General features: G+C 44.3%; 1 protein-coding gene across 1 annotated transcript; it reads right to left on the reverse strand.

Annotated features, from left to right (window-relative positions):
* Positions 1–4,399: 4,399 nt before the first annotated feature.
* Positions 4,400–27,384, reverse strand: OLFM4 (olfactomedin 4). Its single transcript, XM_025924957.2, has 5 exons — positions 27,143–27,384; positions 22,176–22,328; positions 15,683–15,895; positions 14,541–14,700; positions 4,400–7,501 (listed from the first exon to the last, which is right to left on the reverse strand). Exons 1-5 carry the CDS (start codon positions 27,326–27,328, stop codon positions 6,699–6,701), a joined length of 1,515 nt encoding a protein of 504 aa, XP_025780742.1. The 5' UTR covers positions 27,329–27,384; the 3' UTR covers positions 4,400–6,698.
* Between the last annotated feature and the right edge of the window lie 227 nt (positions 27,385–27,611).

The raw sequence follows: 27,611 nt of genomic DNA on the forward strand, positions 1-27,611 counted from the left end.
ATGGTCTCAGGGGGGCTGTGGAACTCATTGTGGTGCAGCCCCGCCCAGGATGGCTCTGAGAAAAGTGACAAGCTATGTTTTCATTGGAAAGCAACACCATGCTACTGTCCTTACCATGATTCTCTTCAGGAGCAGATCAGAGCCTGGTGAAAGGCCCTCGGGGTGGGGGAGGGGTGTCCCTATCTGCACTGTCACCTCAGGAGTTCTGGGTAAAGCGTCACCTCCAAAAGTCAGCCTGTCAGTCAAGGACCCTCAAAGTCAGTGGAGGAAAACATCATCCAAGGGGAGAATGTGAAACAGGGTATACCCCAAGTTCTAGAACTTTCTAGATGGTTCCACCAATAGAAATAGGAGCCTCGGGGCGCCTGGGTGGCGCAGTCGGTTAAGCGTCCGACTTCAGCCAGGTCACGATCTCACGGTCCGTGAGTTCGAGCCCCGCGTCGGGCTCTGGGCTGATGGCTCAGAGCCTGGAGCCTGTTTCCGATTCTGTGTCTCCCTCTCTCTCTGCCCCTCCCCCGTTCATACTCTGTCTCTCTCTGACCCAAAAATAAATAAACGTTGAAAAAAAAAAAATTAAAAAAAAAAAAAAAAAAAGAAATAGGAGCCTCTCCTAGGACACTACTGGATCCTTAGGATGGATTTACCTTTGCTGTCGGTTCCATTCCAATATCTCTGATGGAGTCTGACAGAGGAACTATACAGTTGCAAAAGCCAGCTTCCCTTTGAAAGTTCATTCAGATTGACCACTGTCAGAGGAGAAACTCTCCCATTATGGCAGCATCAGGCAAAGCGACCACTGGGAGTGAGCATTAAAAAGAAAACAGTGATGAATGACCAGGAGATGAAGGACAAGCTAAAAAAAAAAAAAAAAAGCAGTGACCAGAGACAAAATGGGAACAGCAGGAATGGTGAAAAGCAGTGGTCACCGAATAAGGTTGCTGTGCCACAGTCTATTGGCTCTGGTATCAATTCCAACTTGTATCATCTTCCCTGTATCCCAGCAAAGGAAGACTGAAACCACATCTCCCAGTCTCCGGTATGGCTGCATTTCTGGGTCCGTGCAGGTTCAGTGAACAAGATCCACTTACAGAAGCTTTGGAAGGTGGAAGGCTTTGCAAGTGTGCCAGTGGTTAAGTGGGTACCAGCAGAGGTGAGGGTTGGCAGCAAAGGGGCTCCGCGTGCCGATGGCTGGTACCACTTTGGAGGGTACAAGGATGACACCAGACGTAGTAGCAGTTGGCAAAAAGTGTGACCTCAAAGCCGAATGTTAAATGGCAGCCTCTAGTTCTCCTGCCTCCAGCCTTTCCAGGGATTTGTAAGCACTTGCTTCTCTATGTTAAATCCTTCTGGCAATACCTAGAATGGTGAGGCAGCCTGGCTGAGTGTTCACCAACCCATTTTCTTTTCTCCTGTGCACCCAACTAACCTGTATGTCTCCAAGCCTTCCTTAAGAATTAGGTGTGATCCTATGTTAATGGACTGGGACCCATCCCAATCCATCACAGTTGGACACCACTTTCAGATCTGAGCTAAACAGCCAATACTTCAAAGCTTCCGTGCTTCTCTCCCCTCTGCTTGTGGGATGCAGACAAGCACAGTGACCTTGAAAGCTACGTGTGGAGGCGGGGGAGCTGCAGGATGGAAGAGAATGAGCCTGGGTCCCTGCATCACTGTTCGGAAGAGAAGCTCTTGGCCGTCATCATGGCACCGGATAAAACCACAACCAGTCTTTGGGGGTGGTGGGGGGAAGGAGGTTAGAGATGAAGAAGATGTTATAGACACAATGGCCAAGAACAAAATGGTGAAAGTAGCGGTCACTGAATAAGGGAGAAAACAACACCAGCTACTGCTATGGCGCTAAGTCTCTAAGGCTATGAGGTTTAATATGGCAGTTAGCGGCACCCCAGTTAAAAGACATTTCTGTTTCTGCTTCTGCCCTGAACGGACTGATATCAGCTACCAAGGTGAAAGAAAGTCAAAATAAACCAATACATAAAACACACATAAAACAATACATAAAACCAATACATAAAACAATACATAAAAACATTATAGGCCACAACCAAAAAGAACACGTGAGCTGCAAGAATCTGCCTAAAAAGAGAGATTTGGAGTCAGTTTAAATTTCCTGAGTGAAGCCTCAGGAATGAAGTTCCTTTGATGTCATATTAAACCCTGGCCCACGGTATCATTCCATCCTTATCCTCCTCTGTCTGCCACAAACACTGAGCTCCAGACAAACCACATAGAAGCCCCCAAACACACCACGGGTCTTTCTTTAATATTCCCCAGAGGGGCCGGGGCCCGGGAAACCATCCTTCCAGGTTCCAGGCCTAGAGATGTCCCCCAAGGAGAAGCCTCCCTGCTGGACAGATTAAAGGCCATCCTTTTCCACAGTGGACCTTGATTCCAAGAGCCATTCCCTTTGAACGAACTCCAGGAGCAGATGCAGATCTCAGAGACAAGTGGGCGCATCCCAAGCTACAGATGTGAGGCCTGGCAACTGAACTGACAACTCAAATAGCATCTCTCGTCGATGAGCCAGGCCAGCTGGTCTGTCCCACTGGCTGGGAGTGTGCCTTACAAACGTGCCTGCCTTTTATTTTCTGATGTGTCACAATTCACCCTTTTCGTTGTTTCAGAACGTTCTGGAGCACAGGAGGCTAATCATCCCTCATGGTGTGACATCTGTTTGAGATGACAGAGGGCTCAGGCCCAGAACCTCCCTACGTCGTCATGAAGGCAGCCCTATAGTCACTGTCGGTCCATCCACTGCCATTTCCTTCTCAGTGGCTCACGAATCAAGAAGAGACGGAAAGGATGTTCTTCAGGCTGGCAATGAAAACACACTCTAAAAGAGAAATAAACTGGACTAAAAGTAGAGTTCAAAATAAATAACCGTCCCTGTTCTGACAAGATGAACGCATGCATCTAATTTGGTCCCACCCCTGATAAAAACGAGCCTTCATTTAGGCTTTCAGGGGCTCAAAAGAAAGGGAAAGGGGCCTCCGCTCCTGCTGCTGGTGCCAATCTGTGTTTTGACGTCAGAACACAATAAACATCGGCTCTGAGGGGACATCTTGGAGTTGAGAACGAAGAGAGGGTGCTCCCACCTTTGGAACTCTTTCACAACAAAATGGCACCCGCTTGAAGAGTTCCTACTCACAACAAGTCTTGTAGAGGAGAAGATGTAAATTCTGACCCCTAGGAGCTGTGTATCTTGTCAACCCAATAACCACACTGAACCTAAAATTCAGAATGAGAAACGAGGGTAATAACTCTTTGTTGAGGGTAGAGCATGCGCTGAAAACTGTACTAAACACTTTCCATACTTGATATCATTTAATTCACCCAATAGGACCCTGAGGTAGGTGGTTTTATTCCATTATATAGAGAATAATACTGAGTCTCCAAAAAATTAAGGACACTGTCCCAAAGCCATACCACTTGTGAGCAGCAGAACCAAAGTCACATCTGGTTTTGTTTGACTCCAAATCCTGTGCTCTTAGCTACGGGCATCTTTAATTAAGATCAGAACTCATCTGGGTAGACATGCTTGTGGCTCAGGGGTAGAGATCGGGGACCAAATGTTGACTAAGGCTGGGGACAAAGGAAGTTTCAGGTTTGGGGCATGCTGCCAGGTAGGTAGGTTTGATCGACACCCAGAGCTAGGTCCTTCCCACGGCAATTCCAGGCCAGGGGGGAACAGGTACAAGGAAGGAGGTCACCAGAGATCTCCCCCAAATAATAAAAATGTAGGGAACCTCGAGAGCAATGCTGTTAACCCCTGGGGGTAATTTCAGTCCACAACTTCTCTTTTTCAGCCTAAAGAAGCCAGACTCAAAAGGCTACATATTATATGATTCCAGAGAGAGAAAAGAGATCAGTGGTTGGCAGGCACCAGGAGATGAGGGTGGGGTCTGACTCCGAAAGGGCACAAGAACACTTTTGGGAGGTGATGGAAATGTTATGCATCCTAATTGTGGTAGCCTTTATACAACTGGCATTTAACTGCACACTTAAAGTTGGCAGATTTGGGACACCTGGGTGGCTCAGTCGGTTAAGTGTCTGACTCTTGATTCCAGCTCAGGTCATGATTTCATGGTTCGTCAGTTTGAGCCCCATGTGGGGCTCTGTGCTGACAGTGTGGAATCTGCTTGGGATTCTCTCTCTCTCTCTCTCTCTCTCTCTCTCTCTCTCTCCCTCTCTCTCTGTTCCACCCCGACTTGTGCTCTCTCTCTCTCTCTCAAAATAAATAAATAAACTTAAAAAAAATTGATATATTTTACCTCATGTAAATTACATCTCAATAAAGCTGATTTAAAATATATACATCCAATTCCTGCCACCACCACCACCCCCCCCCCAAAGGGCACTAGCTGATGAATCCTGAGCTAAAGTTTCCACTGTGCAACTGCATCGCAATAAACTCCAGCATCTCAAACCTTCAATTAGTTGTTCAGCCTTCCCAGTAGGGAAATTTCCAGCAGGCAGCCCCTGCATACACTCCTGATACACCACATCCAGTGGAAGAAGGTTCTGAAGGGAAATGTCAGGTAAATGCTTCTGTAGCCATTTAAATAAGAAGCTGATTGCTAGGGTTACTTTGGCTTCCTGCCTTCTTTTCCAGATCTTCAGAGATCATACTATGAATGTGGTAGAACATTCATCTGGAAAATTGCCCACTGGCCAGATTAAGGTAGCATCACTGTTTTTTAACTTATATCTCACATGACATACTGGTCTTTATCTTCACATCTTGTTGCATTTTGAAGGCCATACCTGTCTCTATGCTCAGCCTGAAAAATACAGAATAACACTGCTAAAAATACTAAATATTATAGCTACCACCTGCCTAAAAAAAAAAAAAAGTATGGCATGTATTAAAAATGAGCATTTCAGTAGGGCTAACTACACTAGCCAGGTCTATCTTCCCTTCCAGCTCTAGGTCACCTGTCCCCCTATACATTGTCTTTGGTAAAGGTATTTCTCTCTCCAATATGGCCACTTAGTCTCTTTGCTTTCTGGCCAAGACCTTCTGTTTAGGGAAGATCTAGAGGCTTCTGACCCATTTTAACAGCTCGGTTGGAAAAGGAACATAAGCCACACAAATATAGTCTAACGTTGGAAATAATCAGATCAGTCATGCAAATTAATAAGTACATAAGGTCATATCCCAAAAGAAAAGAGGGCAGTCTCCTGCAACAAAAGCTGCCAGAAATAATGGATTTTAAAGGGAAATGAAAACTAAAGAGCCAGCCCTGACTTTGGACTCTTTCTAAAAGTCTTGATGTTATCTGCTGCTAGGTATATGATTTCCTGGGCATCAGTGTTTGGGAGGTAGCCACACTGTTCCTCACAGCAAGGTGGAGACCATCCTATTAAGAGGCTTTTTATAATAAAAATAAAAGAGTTAAAAAAAAACCAAAAGACAACATTTATATCAAAACACACTTTAATCATTTATTAAAAGGGGATGGTTATAGCATTTAAAGAGCCAGTCCTATAGACTGGGACTCATGAACATCAAGGGGAAACAGACCAAGACCAGAAGAGAAAGCCATCCAAAAGCACAGAAGCACACACACCTGCTAGGTTTTCAAACTGCACTGACTTACTAGATATTTTCAATGTTTTTTTTAAAAATATGTCTTCCTCAAATAAAAAAAATTTATTTTCTTACAACTTTTAGGCTTAAACAAAGACAACACTTGCATGAAACAATTGATATGACTTAATACAAATGTCACATATGCTCCAAGGGCTTTGTCATGTAACCAGATATGCTATTATTTTATCACTGCCATCTGTTCTTACGGTCCTAGAGTCATGTAAGTGTAATTTCATGATGAGACAAAAAAAATGTATTTGTTTTTCTTCTACCCATTCCATAAAAAAACTGGTTAATTTTCATAAAAAGCAGGAGGTAGGAAATGGGTGGAGGGAACTGGTTGGTAAGTCTGGTTCTAGTCTTCTGCGTGCCTTTGGAATGGAGTTATGAGGTAGGAGGGTTCTACTGACTCTTCTAGAGGTGGACAAAAGGGATAAAAGAAAAATCAAATCCCCCACCTGCAGGTCCATCTGGGACTGATTTACAGTGTACAATTTAGTGCATAAAAGAGCCTCTCTCTAGAAAACTCTGAGCATCTCACAGATATAATACAAGCATGCTAAGTTTACTAATCTGCTACATATAAAACACTGTCCAGATGCTAGTAAGAAAAACCAAAGATGGAGACTTGATCCCTCAAGGAGTTTCAAGTATTAATCTGCCTAATTGAGATCAGGTTTCTTTCAGGCATGGATGAATTAACCTGGCTACATGGAGGAGAGCTGGTCATTGACACGCATTCTTACGAAGAATCCCCAAAAGCCATAGGTTCTAAGTTCCTTGATTTCCAGAGCTGTCTCACTGACACCTTCCTTGAACCTATAATGTCCCTAGACCCCCACAATCCCATCTACCCTGCAAGGACCTTATTTTCACTAGGGAAATGCATTCTCTGGAGGCAGACAGCTTCCAAAAGAACTTACCAAATCAGGGCAAATATCCTAAGTCTTCAGTGCGATAGAACTATGCTCCCAAGTATCACTACTAAGCAAACTCACTTCCAAATCCCCCCCGCGGATAGCTAAATAAGTGAAAAAGACCATTTTTTTTCAAGGAACCTTTCATTTCTCTCTCATCCTTCCACAACTTACTTGGGTTCCTTGTTAAAGATCAGATCATAATTGAGAAGGTAACCATCATTATAGACGAAAAGTTTCTGGTCAAAAGGGTGGTAGTTAATGCTCTGAACTCTCTCCCGCATCTTAGGCATTACAACGTCTAGACTGCCCTCTCTCCCTGTGTTTGTGTCATAGTAGTAGAATATCTCTTCCTCTCTGGTGTTCAGAGTGCGGGTGGCATACAGAACCCCGCACACCATGAAGGCGTTAGAAACCGATGGTTTATACTGTCTCGTATACCAAGTGTCTAGCACCGTGAGTGTGGTGTCATTGAGTTTGCTAATCACCATGTTACCAGTGCTGGCTTCGGTTGCATAAATCACCCACAACCCATTCTCATCCACAGCCAAGTCAATATCTTGCCAATCGACATTAGCATACGAAAAGCGGTTATTATAGGCGGCATCAGGGACAGTTTGAGTCACTTCAACCCTGTTGTCATTCAGGTTAATTTTGGCAATATTCTGGCTGGAATACATGTTGACATACATGTAGTTGTTATAAACCGCTGTACCACTGCCTTGGCCATAGGTAATCCGATATTCTCGGGCATTTATATACAATAGCAAATCATCCAGGGTATTGTAGAGTCTGTAATATTCCAGATGTCTCCCATCTGTATTCAGAGGTGCCACCCAATACAGCCCTCCATTTGGTTGCTGGGGAGAGTAATCCCGACCCCAGGCACCATACTTAAAGGAAAACCCTCTCCAGTTGAGCTGAACGATGGTCGGCTTGCTGATATTCACTACACCACCATGGCCACAGCTCCCTGTACAAACAAGAACATACAAGGGCATTCTTAGAGAAAAATGAATGACGAGATACAAATGGTTTAATGTCCTAAGAACCAAGGAACCCATAAATACTTTTCTTGTCAAGGTTTGGCGACGACCGTGGTTCTGATGGGGAAAGATCAAGACCTTCTTTTGGTGTCAGTCTCAATGCAAGCCTCCTGTCAGCTCTAGAGAAAACCACCTCCTATTTCCATTAATGGGCTTTCATTCCAGAGATGGGGATGCTAGAACTGCCAAGAGCCATATTAAAAAGGTTTGAAGGCCTAGAAAGAGGAAAGGAGGACTTGGTGGGTTTGACAGACTTTCTTCTACCAGAAGGCATTTTGCAATCTTTTTTTTTTTTTTAATTTTTTTTTAGCGTTTATTTATTTTTGAGACAGAGAGAGACAGAGCATGAACGGGAGAGGGTCAGAGAGAGAGGGAGACACAGAATCGGAAGCAGGCTCCAGGCTCTGAGCTGTCAGCACAGAGCCCGACGCGGGGCTCGAACTCACGGACCGCGAGATCATGACCTGAGCCGAAGTCGGACGCTTAACCGACTGAGCCACCCAGGCGCCCCAGCAATCTTTTTTTTTTTTTTAATTTCATTTTTCTTCTAGAGAAATCAAAAAGAGCAAGGTCATCTCAGATCCTACCCTTTTTCCATAAAGCCACAAGGTACTATTTGCCAGGATCAGGGACAACTGTGACGAAGGAGAAGACTGCCCTGGACAAGTGTCCATGCCCTTCACCTTTCTGCCCCTCCCTGGAACCCCAAGTGCATATATGCACACCAGGTACCATTGTCGCCCCAAGCCAATCTCAGAAGACGAAGTTTTAAATATGGTATTTTAAAGATACAAAAAGATAGTCCTCTAATGGTGGGATTTCCGCCTTGAGAAGCCATGGAAGTGATTTTAGGGCAATAGGGCCTGATGTGTGCCCAAAGCATAAGCCTATTGCGTAGATCACTTGGTAACCACCTTGCTGCAGTTGTAAAGTAGGTCTTGCTGTTTATACCACATATTCTACTGAGTCATAGAATGACAGCAAGTCCTTCACCTTTCTCAATCTGACACTGTCATCACAATGTGTACAATCAAGTGGGACCAGGCTCACCAGTCCACTGACTCTACCTTCCCTGTACCAGCAGTGAACAACCCAGGCTGGACAACTGGCCCTACACGTCACACTCTGAAATGCCTGCCAACCCAAATCATTTATGAGCTACAAAAATAACATAAAACTCCTCCAGGGTCTTTATAATAACTATCCAGAGTTGAACACACATTTTGAGGGATCTTAGTAAATATCTCTTTAAAAGTGGGTAACATTGTTTATTGGATGACAAAGAAAATTCCACTTCAAGTACATTTGAGGTCATTTTCCCTCATCCTACTGCCTGGAGCTGAGCAGGTGAGGGAAGAAGGAACAGAACCTGAATCACTTGCTCTGGCTTTGAATGCTTGGAGGGAATCAGGGAGCCGTGGAGAGCACATGATGTGAGCTACAGCCAAAAGCAGAGCTCCAAAGAATTACCTGATTTATCGGGGGGGTGGGGTGGGGGGGGGTAGGACATTGGTTAAGGGAGAGCAAAGCTTTGCCTGTAAGTCTGTGCCTCTGACCGACATGGAAAGACATATTCCTTTCCTTGCTAAATGTCCCCCCCCCTTCTTCCCCTCCTCACTCAAGGACTGCTCAGAGGTGAAACCATTACTAGAAATCCTGCTTTTATTCTTCCAATCTGCTGGGGCTTTTTGGTCCCAGAATTAAATACGTGCTCTTTAAATGCTCTCATAAATCCGCAGTTGGTGGGAAAGCCAGCCAACCATACAACAGGTAGAGAAATGAGACCATTCTGTACCCAACCTCAAATAATTTTGCATATCATTAAGCAGAACACAGGCGCTGGTTTATTTTAATAATGCATGCACCATTTCATAAATAAAAAAGCAACGTGTGTTCAGCCAAGAGACTGTTCTCCACCAAAGAAATAATAAATAAAATTATAAATTATTATTTCTTCTCCTAAAAGTGATCTCTCAGATGAATGCTTGTTTGCTTTTGTTTATGAAACAATGCATGAATTATTAAAATAAAGTTAATGGTGTGTTCAGTTTAATGATAACAAAAACTGTTTGAATTTCCATATGCTACAAACCAGATTTGCTAGTTAAAATACCTTCCCGAGAACTTACTTATTTAACTACATTTCACTCTAAGGAAATGTAAGAAAGTCACGTTTTTCTTGCAGGTTGGAAGACTTAGGAATTGTTTGTTTAATCGAATCTTGCTTTCCTGGAAAGAAAATATCCCGAACCAACAGTAACAAGATACGTAAGGAAAACTTACGATGTATAATCTTATTCAAGCATTATCACGGGGTTAAAGATAATAAACTGTTCTGTCTTGGATGTGGAAATCCTTAGATATAAAGGAATCCAAATAAACTTCTCTTCAAAATTACTACTTCTACTACGACTACTAATGATAATGGCTTATCATTTTACAAGTCGACCAGGAAATTAAACATTGTACCTGGTATAAATACCAGTACTGTATGAAGCCTACATCTCTTTTTCTCACTTCCCAGCCATTCCTAAACACTCTCCTACCCTTTTTTGTTACCCCTCTCTCATCCTCAATGTCCTTTGGGCCATTTGGGGGGCCCTGGCTGTGGTCGAAGGAAGCAGAAACAGGGAGGAGAACTGGGCACTGTTGCCAATACTACAGATGTGGCTACAGCAGTGACAGGCCAGAGAAAAGGCTATGGCGGGCTTCCTCAACTCCCGGCAGCAAACTGGCCTGGAAACGATACTGAAACTGACAGCCATCCTGGTGCCCGCTGCTCCTTTTTGCCCAGCCGGAGCCTCCACCCCTCCTCCCCCCAATCTGTGCCAAGCTTCCCCCAACCCCCCCTTACCTCATCTCATATCCCTTCCCTGCCCCTTCCTTCATTTCAAGGTCTTAGCCTTCTCGGCCGTCCCAAGCTTCCACCCCTGGCACAACCACCCATTGCCCAACCATAATCCAAGAATGTGAAAGACCAATGCATCGCTTCATGTCTTCCTAGTGGACAAGAACACGCCGCAAAACTAAAAGTACACTTTTAGCTATTCTACAGGCAAGGAAGTAAAGATACATCGATGTTAATCAGGCTGGTGAGTGGTTGAAACGTTCTTGTTACTGTGGGAATCACAGGTGCACCTCTCTATCAGAGCATCTATGGAAGGCAGCCTGGTACAGGTGAAGCTATTGGCAGACAGATTCCAGTTCAAATCCTGACTCCGGTACTTACTGGCTGTGTAAGCTTCTGAGCTTCAGTTTCCTTGTATTAAAAAATAATAATAATAAAACCCACTCTGTAGAACTGTTAAGAAGAGAGAGAAGGTATGTACATGCAACTCAACAAATGGTAACTATCAGCATTATAATCACATCACGTTATATATAGCTGAAAGTTCACACGACTGTATCCCTTCCTACATAGTGGTTTCTGGAGGTTCCTGTATCCATCCTGGGAACCCTAGCTCCCAGAACAGGACCAGCCATGCAGTGGCACCAAATTATGTTCGTGGAATAAAAGAATGAAAGACTGATCAAAGCCCCCAAACCCAGCTTACCTTATTAATAAAACAACTAGCACTCTACCCTGCTATATATGTTTTACAAAAAGCCTGGTATTCACTCAGCAGAACATAAAGCAAGGGAACTCTCCACACAACTGTCGCCTTGGTTGGCAATCTCATCATGCAATTCATTAGATCTTGTCATGGTGTTCTGAAAATACCCCAGGAAGCCACATGATAAGACTTTAACACACACTAACTTGGCTTTTTTATCTTTTAAAGAATTTTTAAATGCTTTTTATTTATTTTGAGAGAGAGAAAGAGAAAGAGCATGAGTGAGGCAGGGACAGAGAGAGAGAGAGAGAGAGAGAGAAAGAGAATCCTAGGCAGGCTCTGCACTATCAGCACAGAGCCTGATTCTGGGCTTTATCTCATAAACCATGCGATCATGACCTGAGCCAAAATCAAGAGTCAGACGCTTAACTGAATGAGCCACCCAGGCACTCCCTAAGTTGGCTTTTTTAAAGTCTCATGCTTAGTAGCATTTTTCTTAAGTCAATGACTATCTGCAGGGGAAACTTAATCTTGGATCTATCAGTGCAGTCTCCTACCTAGACAACTGCACTTTGAGCAAAGAGGAGAGTACAATTCACCTGTGGGAATTAGGCAGTTAACCTGATCATAATCACAAAATGATGAAGACTAAATTATTGGATACATACTCCCCAACACTCTGCTTTTCCTAAGACTTGGGATTTTGGCAGGTCACTATCTTTCATCAGCCATTTACTGAGCACCTACTGTGTGTCAGCACAGAACCTGACATCATCTCCAAGCACAACCGCAGTCGACCCCTGGGCGTGTACATACATTTTGCCTATCTCCAGTCATCTAGATTCAGAGGGAGATCAGAGAGAGAGAGAGAGAGAGAGAGAGTCAGTTGTTCTCAGGAAAAAAAGTTAATGAGCAGAAGGGCAATTATTTTAGATTAGAAGGTTCTATGAAATGAAGCAGAAAAGGATACCATTTGCGGCATAAACCAAATACAAAGCGCATTTTATTGAACCCTCACTACATGTACTGGTTCTAAGATCAAGCTGACCACAGACAGCAACCTGCAACTGGGAGAGAGGAGCCCCGAGAACACGGAATTCCTTTATAGCTGAGACTTGCGTGCAGCCTTTTGTTCTGTGCAACTCTGCAGTGAAAAAAGCAGACAGGCCAGATTTTAAAGTCCCATAATAGTGAGTAACTTTAATTAAAGTCTCCACAGGCTGACAACTTTGTGGTGCCTGGGGAGTTTCCAATTCTGCATTATCAACCAATCCAAACAGAAAGAGAGCAAGTAAAAGAAATTGATTTAAAAACATGACAAAAAGTCAGTTTAATATAAACATCATAAATATAATATGAACAAAGCTGGAGGAGGGCCAAGTGGCTTGGCGGGGATCCAGGTACAGCCAAGGTTGTGGGAAAGTGAGAGGAAATCTGGGTCCAATTTGCTTAAACAACACAGCTGGGCTGGGATGACTCACAAAAGTCTAAGTGTGAGGACCTAGGGGAAAGTTCTCGAAAAAAAAATTCTAACAAAAATAATCCAGCAGGCTCGCTTGTTTTCCTCTGTAGATATACTAAGAAGTGCACTTTCTCTTCCACTGCCGTTCTTGGGTTATTGCCATTGACGCTCTAGGTCCTGAGATACCCAGGGAGTGAGGGGCCTTGCATTTCGGCCTCAGCCCTGCCACTAACCACCCGTGTGGCCTCAGGAAAAGCAGCACCCTCACCACCTAAGTTCCCTCCTCTGAGACATGATGGACCTGAGCTAGATGGCCCTAAATGTCCCTTCCAGTTCTAAAATGTCCTCACTCCAAAGAAGGAAGGAAGGAAGGAAGGAAGGAAGGAAGGAAGGAAGGAAGGAAGGAAAGAAGGAAGGAAAGAATAGAGGGAGGAAGAGAGAAAGGAGGGAGGGAGGGAGAAAGAAAGAAAACCTTGTTCACGTGTTATCAGGGCTTGTCATTGCTTTGACCCTGTCCTCAAGGAGCCCTGCGTGGCCCAGCAGAAAGAGCTCACATTTTCAATGCACACTGACACCACTGATCCCAGACTAAATTTAACCTCAGTGTGTTCCAGAGGACAAGGTATGGCCTTTGTCCTGAACTTCCTCTGTATGTCATACTATGACAGGTTGCCAACAGCAGAGGGAGGGAAGAGAGTCTCCTGAACACCACTGAGAGGCTTATAACTATGGCAGTATCGAATTAAAGCCTTAAAGAAGCCAGTTACATTGACAAGGATCCAGAAACACACAGCCTAAGAGGAAACAGTCTGTGGAAACAGAAATTAATGAAAGTAACAAGAGCTGTATGATTTGATGAGAAGGTACAGGCCCTTTTCAGGCTGAGATGCTTATGACCCACAGGGAGGGCTTCCCTGTGACAGGGCTGCACAGGGCGACAGAGCAGGGCTTTAGTTCACCTGGAGGGACGTGCTGAAGCACACAAGGACCGCTTTCGTTCACAGCCAGGTTTTCACTTCAATTATCATCGTTAATAATAATAACAAATTCCAGCATATAAGTGTCAATCATAGAGCGCCGTGCTTCCCAAGACTTGTTTCATTAACCCGCTCACAGGTAAGTAGTATTCTCCCGTTTTATCGAGGGGGAGATTAAGGATCTTTTGCTGTGGCCACATAGCTGGGAAGCTCAGGTCTTTGGCGTCCCAAAACCATACTCCTGACCTCTACACTCCACTGCCTCATTCATGGAGGTATTATGAAGCACCCACCTCTATGCTATACCTAGCCCCAAGGATTATTTAGAGAGTATGAGGCCATCCCTGCCCTCCAGGAACTCACACTCTAGGTAGGATGGCAGGCCACACCCACAAGTACTGTACAGGTGGACCATTAAATCCTCCCTGAATCCTCGGACACGTGAAAAAACAGCAGGTGCATTTCAGGAAAGCGTAAAGGAAAAATACAGGTGTGGAAGCAGGGATGGAAAGAAAGCAAGAGAAAAGGAAGAGTCAAGGCATAACCCAGCTCTTCGGATACATGAGCCAATCGGCCCTTGCCATCCGCGGGACAGCACCGACGCCTTGCAGATTCCAGAGGCTTTCACCAGAACCGCCCCCCCCCCCCCCCCCGTCCACTACCCTCCCCCCTCGCCCCCCACAACAACTCCATCATCACAGAGCTGTTTTCCTTGTTAGCAAATGCAAAGGGGACACGTGTAATGTGTGAGTTTTGCTTTAAATCCACTCACTGTTGGTGGTTCTCCTCGATGAGCCCCAGAACTTGCCAGCATGTGGAGCTACTAGGAGAGAGATCTCGGAGCTCAGGAGAGTAAACTCAGCCCTGCAAAAATCCCATCCCCACTTCAACTCTGCAATCCCAAATCCCTTCCCCGCCCCACTCTCAGCCCTTAACCGGGCTGGCTCAGGTGGTCACAACATGGCAGGCTTACCAGGGGCAGGAGGCGGTGCGGAGACAGTAACATTTTCACCTTTAGAGGCTTCACATTCCTTCAGCCTGTTCTTCAGAGCCAGGATTTCCCGGCGAATGGCAAGGACGTTGTTTTTGTCTAGCGTCTCGAGCTGCTCTACCAGGAGACTCATATTCCTTATCTAAGGAAATAAAAATGCAGAGTGACTTTATATTATTGTGCAATTTCTTTCATAAACATTCCAGGGCTGAATTTGTCACTTAGTGAAACATTGCTAGAGAGTACACCCGAGATTCTTCGGAATGGTTTCATTTGGAAGAATACATTTTATGGTTTAGCGTGAACGCCTGTCAGATCTCAGGCAGATGTGTGTGACAAGAAGAAAATGGCAAAGATTTTAACAGATTTAATAATAGAGCACAGGCTCAGTCTAAGCCTCCACAAAGGTCCATTAAAGTTCATTTCTAATAACCTTCCCCTATAAACTCGTGTTTACTCATGTTGTATTATAATTAAGTTTCTAACGAATGGCGAGGGCCAGAGAAAACTTATCTGAGATGTGTAACTAGACTTCTCCATTACAGCCCACTTCATGTCCATGCTAGTAAATTCTCGTTGAGATAAATTACCCAACCATAACATTAATGTGATGGTCTTTATCCATAGAGCTTAAAAGGCTTCACTAAAACATAATTGCATGAAATTCCTTTAAAGAGGGTTGCCAGTATGTGGAGAAGTGTTCCAAGAGGAATCAAGGATCACATGATCATTCAAAAGGAGAAACAGACCTAGCAATTCCAAAATCCGGTAAATTGTGGCTTTCTAGTCCCACAAGAATAAATCCAGAACAGAGAAGGCACTCAATCTAACTTGGCCATGGAGTTGTTCAGATTTATATCATCACCTTTCTAGAGACATTGAAAGGCCACCTGGGTCTGGGGCAGGCCCACTGGATGACACCTGCTCCTCAATGAACGCATTCCCATTGTGTTCCACTCACTATTCAGACACCCCCCCCCCCCAAAAGCAGAACACAGGACATGCCAGGTGGTCATGAGAGAGTGCAGAATTAGAAGTCAGAAGAGAGATCCATAGCCTGGTCCCAACACCTGCCCACTTCTTAATTTATTATTAAGCCTCTCAGAAGTGAGCTCATGACTTACCTCCACTTCCAGCTGGTCAACAATAGTCGTGCTTCCAACAAAATTGTCCTTCAGCTGTATGATCAGTTTCTCCATCTCCTTCACTTCTATCTTGATCAGCTCAAAGTCCAGTTCAGTATAAGAAATGGTGTCCTTTTCCATGATCTCTACTCGGACAGTTAGGTTTGAAAGCTTCTTTTCATACACACTGATTAATTGGACATACTCCCTTACCTGAAAGGGAATCAAAAAGCTTAAGTCAATTCCCAAAGTAATACTATACAGTCTTCCTCCACTACCAAGACTTTGGGGACTATTTGCTTGTTGTCAATCTTTTTTTTTTCTTTCTTTCTTTCTTTCTTTCTTTCTTTCTTTCTTTCTTTTTTGGTAAAGAAATGGATCAAAAATATCAGGGTGCCTGGGTGGCTCAGTTGATTAAACGTCTCACTCTTGAGTTCAGCTCGGGTCTTGATCTCACTGTCCTGAGTTCAAGCCCCGTGCTGGGCTCCATGCTGGGTGTGAAGCCTACTTAAAAAAAAAAAAAAAGAAAGAAAGAAAAGAGGGGCGCCTGGGTGGCTCAGTCGGTTAAGTGTCCGACTTCAGCCCAGGTCATGATCTTGCGGTCTGTGAGTTCAAGCCCCACGTCAGGCTCTGTGCTGACAGCTCAGAGCCTGGAGCCTGCTTCTGATTCTGTGCCTCCCTCTCTTTCTGCCCCTCCCCTACTCATGCTCTGTCTCTCTCTGTCTCAGAAATAAATAAACATTAAAAAAAATTTAAAAAAAGAAAAGAAAGGGATCAAAAATATATTTAACTAGTGCTCGCTTCCACAGCACACATACTAAAAATTTAACTAATTTTTCTTTAATCTATCTAAATGCAAACGAAAAAAAAAAAACATTATTACAATTGGTGGGGTGGATTTTGCACTTGCCTAGACTAAAAATAATTTTACTTCAGAGTCATCATTCACAAGTATATTTTAATTTCCATTTTAATGTTTGAAGATATTAGGTCTCCAAAATGAACTGGTTTGAACCAGACTCCCTTGCCCTCCCTCCTCCCCTCAATGCACATACTGGATCTAAACCAGGGTTTCCCAACCTCAGCACTATTGATATTTTAGGCTAGATCATTCTTTCTTGTTGGGGGAGGGGGCTTTCTTGTGTATTATAGGATGTGTACCAGGATTTCTGGCCTCTAGACACCGATAACAGCCACAGACCATTCAGCTGTGACAACCAAAAATGTCCCAGCCATTGCTAATGTTCCCTGGGGGCAAAATCACCATCACCACCACCCTCCCTCCATTTAGAAACACTGCTCTAAATCTAAGTATTTTCTAGAAGAGAGAGAAGTGCACTGAGTAGAATTCCTTCTCTGGTGGCCATATGCATTGAGTCTTGAACCCCTCTACCTTTTACAAAGTGCCATAAAGACCCAACTTTACTACACAATATGTGAGTGTGTATGTGACTATAAAGTGCACATTTCATTAAGTGCACCCACATTTATTCCAAGAACTGATTATTGCAATCAGACCTTTACGCATTTGTTGCATATATTTGAATGTCTGATCATTAAGTTAAAATACTTCCAAAAATTCCCTTGGTGGTTTAGTGTATAATTGGAAACTCCAAATGGGTATTTCAATAAACACATTTGGTGGTTCTTTTTGTATCTGATCTCTGAAAGAAATGCCATGGCCTTTTAAAGGACCTGCTCATTAAAAGTTGCTGGCTTTACACTCTTTCTAAAAATTTGAACATAAGTGATACTTTTCCCCAAACTGTGCTAATGTCAAGGAGCTGATCCACGGTGCCTGGATGAATTCAGAGCCAGATGTTGGCCTGTAATCCTCCCAATACCAAAAGCAGTCTTAACTTCTGTCATTTTCGTCCTTCCACTTAACCCCACTGTGCAAATTAGAGCAGACTCATAGGCCACAGACCTAAAGGGCTAGGGCTCCAGGCAAAGAGGATTTTAATGAAAGTTGAAAATGCAGCCCTCGGCACTGCTGGTGTATCTCCTCGGGCAACTGATGCTCACTGCCATCAGATGCGCCATCGTCAGAGGCTGTCAAGGCTGGTGACATTTTGGTGGTTAAGGAAGTTGGAAAAAAACAGAAAACCTAACGAGTCTCCCTCAAAAGTGTAAACACAAATATAAGGTAGCCAGGTTTTAATTTCTGCAAAAATCAAGCATAAAAACTTGCCTGTAAAAAGAATAATAATAATAATAATAATAATAATAAAGTACCAATCCATCACAGAAATGGAAGTTTGCAAAATGAATATTCTTGTTGGCATTTGGTCTTGCCAGCTCTTGGAACAAATGAAACACCCTCTGTTTTCCTGGAACATGTTGGTGGCACATCGCAGCTGTTGTTCTACAAAAATGAGTGATCCAACTGTCATCCCTGCTAAATAAAATGTGGCTCTCCCAGATTCTCACTGAAAACCAAGGCATAACCTGGAGTTTGCTACCTATGAGGATGTGTGGCATGCCTGCCCTCGTTCAGCCACAAAATGAAGAGTCCCTAAAGATCTGTTTCGGGAAAAAACTCGAGGTTCTTTTCAGCTGACATTTAAAGGAAAGCTCGATGACTTTCAGGAAAACTAGAATCGTCTATAGAGTTACTAGAAGGCAGGAGGGAATTTGAGGACTCTACTGACTTAAGTAGATTGCTCATGTAAACCCTTTACATGCACAGATCTCTAGTGTTGAGCTGGTGTGGGCAATTCCCAGAACATCTAGCTCTCCCTGGAAGTGCAAAGTCAGAAGCCACAGTGCAACTTGCACCAGAGATGTAGAGCAAGAATACGGGTCTAGCCACAGGGGGCCCGAGTCGCTCAGTCGGTTGAGCGTCCCATTCTTGATTTTGGCTCAGGCCGTGATCTATTGGTTCGTGAGTTTGAGCCCCATGTTGGGCTCCACACTGAGTATGGAGCCTGCTTGGAATTCTCTCTCTCTCTCTCTCTCTCTCTCTCTCTCTCTCTCTCTCTGCTTTCTTTCCCTCTCTCTCTCTCTCTTTCCCTCTGCCCCTCTCCCCAGCTCTCTCTCTCTCTAATAAAAATAAAAATAAAATAATAAGGGTCTAGCCCTAAAAGGACACCCCCTGTGCCAACATCTTTATTACGAGCTCCTCATCACTAGCAGTTTGAGCTTTAAAAGACTCATCTATGCTTGCCTTCAAATCACCAATCTAACAGAGCTTCCATTTTGTTTCTTATATACATATTATATCACAGATGGGCTCTAATAATCAACATTTGTTTGGGGGGGTTGTTTTGGGGTGTTCATTGTTGTTCTGCATGGTAGACATGGTTTCATAATAGATAAGGATGCAGCACAGCTGGCTATTAAGCTAAGGAATCAGTCTGGCTCATGTTCCTGCCTCAAAACCTCTGATCATAATTATGGCCGGATTATCAGAAACAGATAAATGTACTTTGCAACATACTGTTATTTTAATATGTCTTTAACAACAAGAGGAGTTGAGCTTGAATTGACCATGAAGACATGAGAAATGCTTTGGAGCTAGGTCCACCTAAACTCAAAGCTGACTTCAGTACTTAGTAGGCAAATCACTTAATTTCTCTAAGCCTTAGTTGCTCCTATAAACTGGGGGTAATGGTAGCAAGCTTACCAGGTTTCTGCAAGGACTAGGGAAAATGCATACTAAGTGCTTCACTTACTGGATGTCTACAAGTTACAGCAATTATTAGAGAAACAGTGCTTTCAGGGGTTTTTTCTTCAATTTCACTTTTTAATTTATTCTCTTTCAGTGCACGACACATTGTTCCGTCAATGTTCTTTGTTTATAAGTTGCCTAAATGTCTCCCAGACTACCTTGACCTTCTCATGCATGAGGATCCATCGGCAAACGTGTGTTCTATGAAATAACTCACCCCAAACGCCACAGCCCTCTGGACAAAGAAAACCCTGAGCTGTCTTTTTGTTGTCCCCTCCTGAGTATAGTCACAAGAAGACATACCATAAACAACAGAAAAGTATAAAATGCTTTCAGCAGCTCATGCAGAGGCAGCTCCCTGTCTTTCCTGTGTACTGACAGATAATGAATCAACGTAAGGCAGTCAAAACCCTCTTCTGCGGGCCTGTCCAATCGGGCGTTCCCTCCAGGCCTCCAGATGAATGGTGATTTCCAAGGCAACTTAGGGACGGCTATAATAATTCACCTGAAAACTCAAAAGCCCTCAGTGGAAGAGATAACTCTGGATTGAAGGCATTACTATCCTCCTACATCTCTTCTTTGAGGTTGATAACAGCATGGCAGAGAGAAAAGGGACTGGGATGATGTCGGAGACCCAAATTCCTGACTTGGCTCACTCAGCCAAGAGAGGAATGACCTCCACATTTATGGCTCTTGACCTTTATGGACCCCCATGTTTCCCTCCCTAACATGGGAAGAGCGCTGGCCTATCGGCCTTAAAGAGCTGCTTGAGAGGAGAACAGGACTGAAAGCATTTTAAAAAGCAGAAACAAGGGTGCCTGTGTGGCTTAGTCATTAAGCCTCTGACTTTGGCTCAGGTCATGATCTCACAGTTTGTGAGTTCGAGCCCCACTTCTCTCTCTCTCTCTCTCTCTCCCACCCCCCTCGCTCACTTGCATGCTCTCTCTCTCTAAATAAATAAATAAAATTTATTGAAACAGAAAAGGAAGCTGTTATTATTGTTGTTATTATCGATGTCGCACAGAATTTCTGATGCAAATCTCAGCCGGCAGGTCAATACCTGTCTCAGGCCTCAATCACAGATTTCTTTAGGACCAGCTACTGACGTTTGGGGAACTAAAAGTTTTCCCACCTACTCCTCCCTTCCTCCCTGCCAACTATTAGCAAGGCAGATGCCATCTGCCCCCTCACAGGATCGGAATTAAACGTCCCGTACTCTCAGCCCTGGCGAGCTGCACACCTCCTCTGGATCAGTGTGGGGTTTCAAACTGCCCTTCACACTCCTGCCAGCAAAGAAGACATGCAAATCAGTAGCTTCCACTATTTCAAAGCAAATGACTCTAACTGAAAAGATCTTTACTTAGGATTTTCCTCCACTTGTTATGTTTTTATGCATAACTTCTTATCTGTACTTGATTATGCTGGAATAAGGCTATGAATATTAATGGTTGGAATTTATAATTTAGTGCCGTGCCTTTTCTGCTGATTAATTCAAGGACATTTTATTTCTTAAGAAGCTAGGTTCCTAGAGTAGTCAAACACATTTTCCTGGACATCCACTGAAACGTAGAATATTTATCTACCAATTCGGGAAAAAAGCAGGGTCTCAGCCTCATCATCATTTTTGTCTTAAAGGATAACTGTGCTGGATGGTGAGGCAGCTAAGTTTAAATTTCTCAGGAAAACTTATTTTGAATCCTGCAGTAAAGCCAGAGCTCCTTGTAAATTAATGGCGTTGTATTGAATAATGCATAATGTGATTATAGCCTAGCTTGGACTTCACCTGTGCAGAAAATGGGAGCCTTTCTAATTGATTTTTAACTTGGCCAAAAAATGAAGAAGGGGTCAACACTGGAATGCCAGGTCACATTGCCCCACCGGCTCAGAGAAAGGTACACCCGGTGGGATAACTTCCTCTGGCTAGAAAAAAAGCTCTAATCAGGGGGTTGGAGTCAGGATTTTTACCAAGGCTGTGTGACCTACTAGAATTGATTCAAATTCTTCAGGTTTGGTCTACTGTGGGACAGGCCTAATGTAATGCTCCTGCTGAGACAACAGAGAATAACACATGAGGGAGAGAATAAGAGAGACAGAGACAGAGAGGCAGAGACAGAGCCAGAGGGAGAGACAGAGAGTGGGAGGGAGGGAAGAGCGTAAATTGGAAAGAAAAAACAAGAGGAAGAGCAAGGAAAGGAGGGAGAAAGGAAGGAGGAGAAGAGGAGAAGCTTCCAAGAGTGGAGGAGTGGGGGAGGGGAAGGAGGAGGAAGAGAAGGAGGCGGGGCTTTCCAAAAGTAAGAGAAGACAAAACAAAAAACAGAAACACAAATCAGGAAGGAAAGGGAGAGAAAGATTACAAGGGTGGACAAGGGAAGGGAGAACGGGCAGAAATAGGAAGAAAAAGTGAAAGTGAAGGAAGAGAGAACAGAGGAGAGGACAGAGAAGGCAAAGCTGGAGGGAAGACGAGGACGATCAACAGGAAGAAACAACAAAACCAAAACCAAATACAAATTGCAAGGTTGCGTTTTGCAGGGAGAGCTCAAGGCTTCTTTCCAACTGCACGCATACAATATTGAAGTGAGTTTATCCGTGGCGTGCATAATCTCCAGCCCATTTTCTTCCGCGTGCCCTCATTTTTCCCACTATAAAGAACTCCATAGGTGTGCCGTGAAATAAAGGCTAACTCCTCCATAGGATGCAAACATGCTGGCTTTGGCACAACCAAAGAAGCCTGCAGACAAAGTCCTGAATAAAAAGTGTTCTGTTTTGTTGGTTGGGTTGCTCTTATCAAGAAGTTGTTGCAAGAGAAGGAAAAGCAATACTTACTTTAGAAAGCTCTTTCTCGAACTTCTGGGAGAGAACGTGAGCTGTGAATTCCAAGCGTTCCACTCTCTGCACGGGAAAGGTCGTGTCTGGGAGGGTCACGGAGCAGTGGCAGGTCCCGTGGTCATCCTCGAAGCCAGTGAAATTGGAAAGCGACTGTAAATAAAAATAAGTTCAACATCAGTACGAAGCTGGGAAGTGAGCTTTTGGGTAACTGGAGTGCCAGAAATTGGCCTGTCAAAAGAGGGCTCAGGGGCGCCTGGGTGGCTCAGTCGGTTAAGCGGCCGACTTTGACTCAGGTCATGATCTCGCGGTCCGTGAGTTCGAGCCCCGCGTCAGGCTCTGTGCTGACAGCTCAGACCCTGGAGCTTGTTTCATATTCTGTGTCTCCCTCTCTCTGACCCTACCCCGTTCATGCTCTGTCTCTCTCTGTCTCAAAAATAAATAAACATTAAAAAAAAATTAAAAAAATAAAAAAAAAGAGGGCTCAGAGGCAAGCAAGTAGAGTCCAATACATAAATGAATAGCATTAAAGACACGAGCTAAGAGCTCATGTTTCTCAGGCAGTGATTACACTCCGTGTGTAGCCACATCTCCACCAGTCAGGCTAAACCAGGGTCAGGCACCTACACCTAAAGGAAGATTCTCCTTTCTTGAGTAGGTTTCAAGGTAATTGTTACTATTCCTAAGTAAGCTGAGGGAAAGAAGGAGGTGATGAGCATCCTGAATTCCAATTCTCCCACTTTCTGGACGTGAACCCTCTATGAGTCTCAATTTCCTCATCTGCCAAACAGAGATAACCCACTTCACAGGGTTGTCCCCATGAGTCACCAAGTAATGTAAACCAAGTCCCTGGCACGCCGTAGGCGATCAGTAAATGTCACTTTCCCTTTCCTTCCACGTACTCATTCTCTCTTCCTCACCGTTACCTCCAATCGCAACCCAATGCCTTCCAAGGGAAAGAGAAAAACCTCACGCATAGGAGTTACGGGGAAAATATACAATGCAAATTCACATCCTCTCTCCACCTGCAAAATTGCATAATTAACATTCTTTAGAGTGGGGAAAAAAACAGCCATGTTTAAAAGACTGAACAATGTAGGAGTCTGAAGTTTTTGTGCAAAAAAAATGTTTAAGTTTTCCAGCTTACCACTTGCAGAAAAGTCATTTTAAAATATTTGATGTTTCTTTAAGATATTCAGGCTCACACTTTGGTGCCGCTGCATATTTTAAAATGACAGGTTTGAAAGATCCTGTTTTTCTTTTGTCCCCCTCGAACTTCCCCAAGGGGATCCCAGCACAATTAACATTTTTTTTTTTTATTACAACTATTGCCTTCCAGAGTAACTCTTGGCAGTGGACTGGCTGTGCTTGACAATGATCTCATCTGATGGCTAGCCCAAAGCTCACCTGTGGAACATTAGGCCGAAGTGTCTCTCCGAAATGACCGAGGGGAGAACACTGGTTTGCAGAATTTGAAGAGATGCAGGCCACACCTCTCAAAGTTTAGGAGGTCAGCTGGCTGCAGCGGAGGTGGTGCGCTCTGTGCACTTAGTATCTACCAGCCTCCATGATCCCCGAACAAGCCGGACCTAGATGCTTCTACAGTCAAGATGTGTTCTGTCAGTGACCTCTGGACCAATTAATTCAGGCTTTTGCAACTAAATTGCTTGTCAATTTAACCTAATCTTCTTTAAGATAAGCAAACACACACACACGCACGCATGCACATATATATATATATATATATATATATATATGCATATCAGGTAAATTCTTGACACTGGCCTCAATTTTCTTTGCCAATCACATCCCACACCTGCAGGAATTGGGGAGTAAGGAGGAGAGACAAGCAGGTTTATGCTAAACATTGGGGCTGGGAGGGGATTAAGGTAAGGGTCTTTGCCAGGGATGAAGAAGGACTGGACAAGCTACACCAGAATGGAACCCGCTTTATCACTCCCACTGAAGATAGAAAGCATCTGGCTCAAGCACGCCAAGTCTTTTGCAGGAGGACCAATGTATCATGGACTTTTGAAAAAAAAAAAAAAAAAGCTTATTATTACAACTGTCTACCCCCCAAAATGTCTCGCACTGCATTTTGACAAGGGGAGGTTAATTAGCTGCACAGGACAGGGTTGAACCAGGCTTAGACTCCTCTGGAAAGCTCTGTCAAATCAGAAAATAGTGGAGATCATCAAGCAGTCTCTAGACAATCAACTCGCTAACAACTTTTAGTCCTGAAGTTCACCTGAAAGGCAGGCAAATAATTATGAGCCCTGCTGACAGCCATTCCACTGTCTTCTATTGAATGTCTCTGTCCCAGCACTGTGGACTCCCTAGCTGCCGTTCTGCTTATCATCAGCCCCGCGTGCTCAGCTGACATCAAAATGGTCCATAAGTTTGATCAGTGTCTCCCATTAGAGATATTTCTGCTCCTCACATTCAAAGACAATGAAGCTAATGGTGATGGGTCTCACTCCGTCTGCAGTGACTGCTTAAACTCGGTGTGAGTGTAGCATGAGGAATGGGAGACCCAGGCGTGTGCTTGTCCCCTGGCCTCTGAGAGGGTATGCAGTCCCCCTGTGGAGGACAAATAGGACCCTCTGTACCTTACAAGACACGCCGCACTGATGGGTTCTCACTCAGCGTGTGTTCAATTCACATTTATTGGTGTCTACAACTTGCCAGCCTTTGGTGTCAGGGAGACAAATAAGACCCAATTCCCGCCCAGTGAATCAGCCCCATTGTCATTAGGGAGCCTTAGTGTCCTTTTTTCCGACAAGCCCAAACCCCTTAGCCTGATGACAGAAGAACATGACTCCTGGTTCCGACTCTGCCAGTTACCGTGTGCACAAAGCATGGAGCCTTTTCTTGTCTGTGAAATGAGGACACTGCAAGCGGCCCCTTCTTTGGAGGGGGACATCTGAGGCATGTGAAGCGCTCTCAGCGCGAGAGCTGAAGGTGTGACTCACATTTGTGACTTAAGATTGCAATTGGCTCTAATTAGCAGCCAAGCCTAAGTGCCTGTAAAGATTCAAGGCATAAAATAATGGTACTCAACATTTTCAAAGTACAGAAAATGATACGTTTGGAACTTGCTCAATGACAGTTATAAAGGGGTTTTCCACCACTTTCCAAAGAGCTCATCAAGCTGACAGGCAGCCCTAGAAAATTGGGTTTATAGTAGAAGTGACACCTTGTCTGCCATAAAAAAAGAAGTTGGGGTAGTGATACTGACTCACCAGAGGGAGATAAGCGAACTGGGAAGGAAATTAAAACCTCTAAGCACAATTTAACTACCATTCCTTATCTACTTTTAAATATTTGTCTTTTTGCCAAACAACAGGCATATTGGAGTTCTCCGTTTCTTGACCTATATTTTATTTTCTGTCATTTTAGCTCATCTTACCCAAATGCTGCTTTCTGATTGGTGATGACATTAGTGTTAACCAGTTCTAATTTTCCCCAGAAATTATTTAGTATCATGGAATAAAATGATGCATCTGATTTCTGGCTGCAAAGAATGTTCACGCATAGTCACGATTCCCAAACCACGTTTCTCCTAAAAATTAGCAACTTGCATCTATACTCCCCTCAAACAGAGAAAGCTGCCTAGACAGAGATGCTGAAGAGGATAGGCAGACTAAGTTTGAGTTCTATCATTTGCTGGCTTAGTGACTTTAAGCCAACGACGGCACCTCTCTAAGCCTCAGTTTCCACATCTCTAAAATGGGACCATTAATTTTACCTGTCTCTGAGGGTTAAATAAGATAATATATATTATGTACTTAACCAAGTCCTGGCATTTATCAGGTGCTCAACAAACATTGTTGCGGCAGTTTCTATGTGAGCCTTCATCCGAACCATTTGTTGATCAACAAATTTTCATCTACACGGTTCTGATGTCAAAATGGAAACAATAAAAAAGCCTTTTCCTCTCCTTATCCCAATGGCCCTCCCATTCAGACATGATCACGTGAGCAGCGACCTGACTTGTGAATAAAGATCATAGAAGTGCAGAGGGGCAGGCTTTGGGGAAATTAAGACTCCTCCACCCCAAGGCAAGCCTGGGTTTTCCAGAGCAGGGCTCCTACAGAAAGGCCCAGAGCAGACGCAGGCAGAGTTGGAAGAAGGAAATGCTTCCTGCCCCCTAATGTCTCATCCCTTGGTGCCTCTTCCCCTCTCCTCGAAGGAGATACAAAGAGGACTCATCTCCCAAAGAACTAGGCTCGGGGTACGGTCTAGGGATACAGCCTAGCTGGGACAGTCCCTTCCTAGCACAGGCTTTGGTTTTGTTGTTGTTGCTGATTTTGTTTGGCCTGTTTATTGCTACTGCTGTTGTTGTTTTCGGAAATGGCTCTTATGATTCCCTATAAGGAAAATGGAAGACAGTTAATACTCTTCTGGGGACATATCTGTGTGTAAGAGCACTTTCCTAAAGACCTCCCCTGCTTCGGCCATCCATCTCCTTTACAAACTAGGCTCAAAGAAATCCTCAGGGCTCCAGCTGGAGCAAAGAGGCTCTCACTCCCTCAGGGCGACTCTTCATCATCCTCAGGGTTCCCAATGGGCAGCAAACCAGACCGACTTTTCTGGAGCTACTCCTGGCAGGGCCCCTTCCCTAAGAGTTCTCATCTGGAACAGGATCCGGACATCTCTATGTTTGGTGTACCCCTCCCACCCCTGCCCACCCCCAACTCCAAGCGTAGCCAGGTTTGAGAACCTCTTTAAACCTTCAGTTCTTTCCCTAAAGCTCCCGGCAGAAGAACCAAGATGTCGTCTCTCTTGCTAACAATTTAATTATTTTACCCAGGTTTTAATTCATTTCCAGGGCGCCTACAGTTAACAAAGGGAGTCGTAAATCTTTTAGAGTGCTCAGGTCTAGCCATCCATGAAATTATATTCAGGTCCCCAAAAAGTGAGAGGAAGGGAATTAACACAGCTCTCAGGCCGTGGGGCCTTCTCACCTGAGACTCGGAGCCAGGGCTGGGAGTGAAGCTGTCATTGGAGCTGGGGCCAGAGATGAAGTTGGAGCCGAACACAGAGTCAAGGAAAGAGCTGGAACTGGGGCCAGGGACCAGGGGCTCCAAATTCCCTGTGGTCTGGCCAAGGAGGAACAGAAGGGCCAGGGGGCAGAGGAGGCCTGTCCTCATTTTGTGCTCTTAGCTGGAGCCACTGGTTTCTACACAGAGCCCAGGGGCTTCTTATAGTGCCCAGTGGGGATTTCCCCACGTCCAGTTTGTAGGAAAAGAGGAAGCTGCCAGGGAGCATGTGACCACCCCAGGAGGGTCAGGACACCCAGGAACCTGAGTCACCTTCACACCTTGTTGCTGAGTCCCACTCTGCCAGCTGCCCTTAGATCTAGATATCTCCTGCCAAATATTAACTCAAATGTACATTTTCAAGCCCAATATCTGGTTTCCAACTTGATACTTC

Source organism: Puma concolor, chromosome A1, assembly GCF_028749965.1.
Source record: "Puma concolor isolate L17-30 chromosome A1, mPumCon1.1.hap2, whole genome shotgun sequence".
Taxonomy (NCBI): Eukaryota; Metazoa; Chordata; class Mammalia; order Carnivora; family Felidae; genus Puma; species Puma concolor.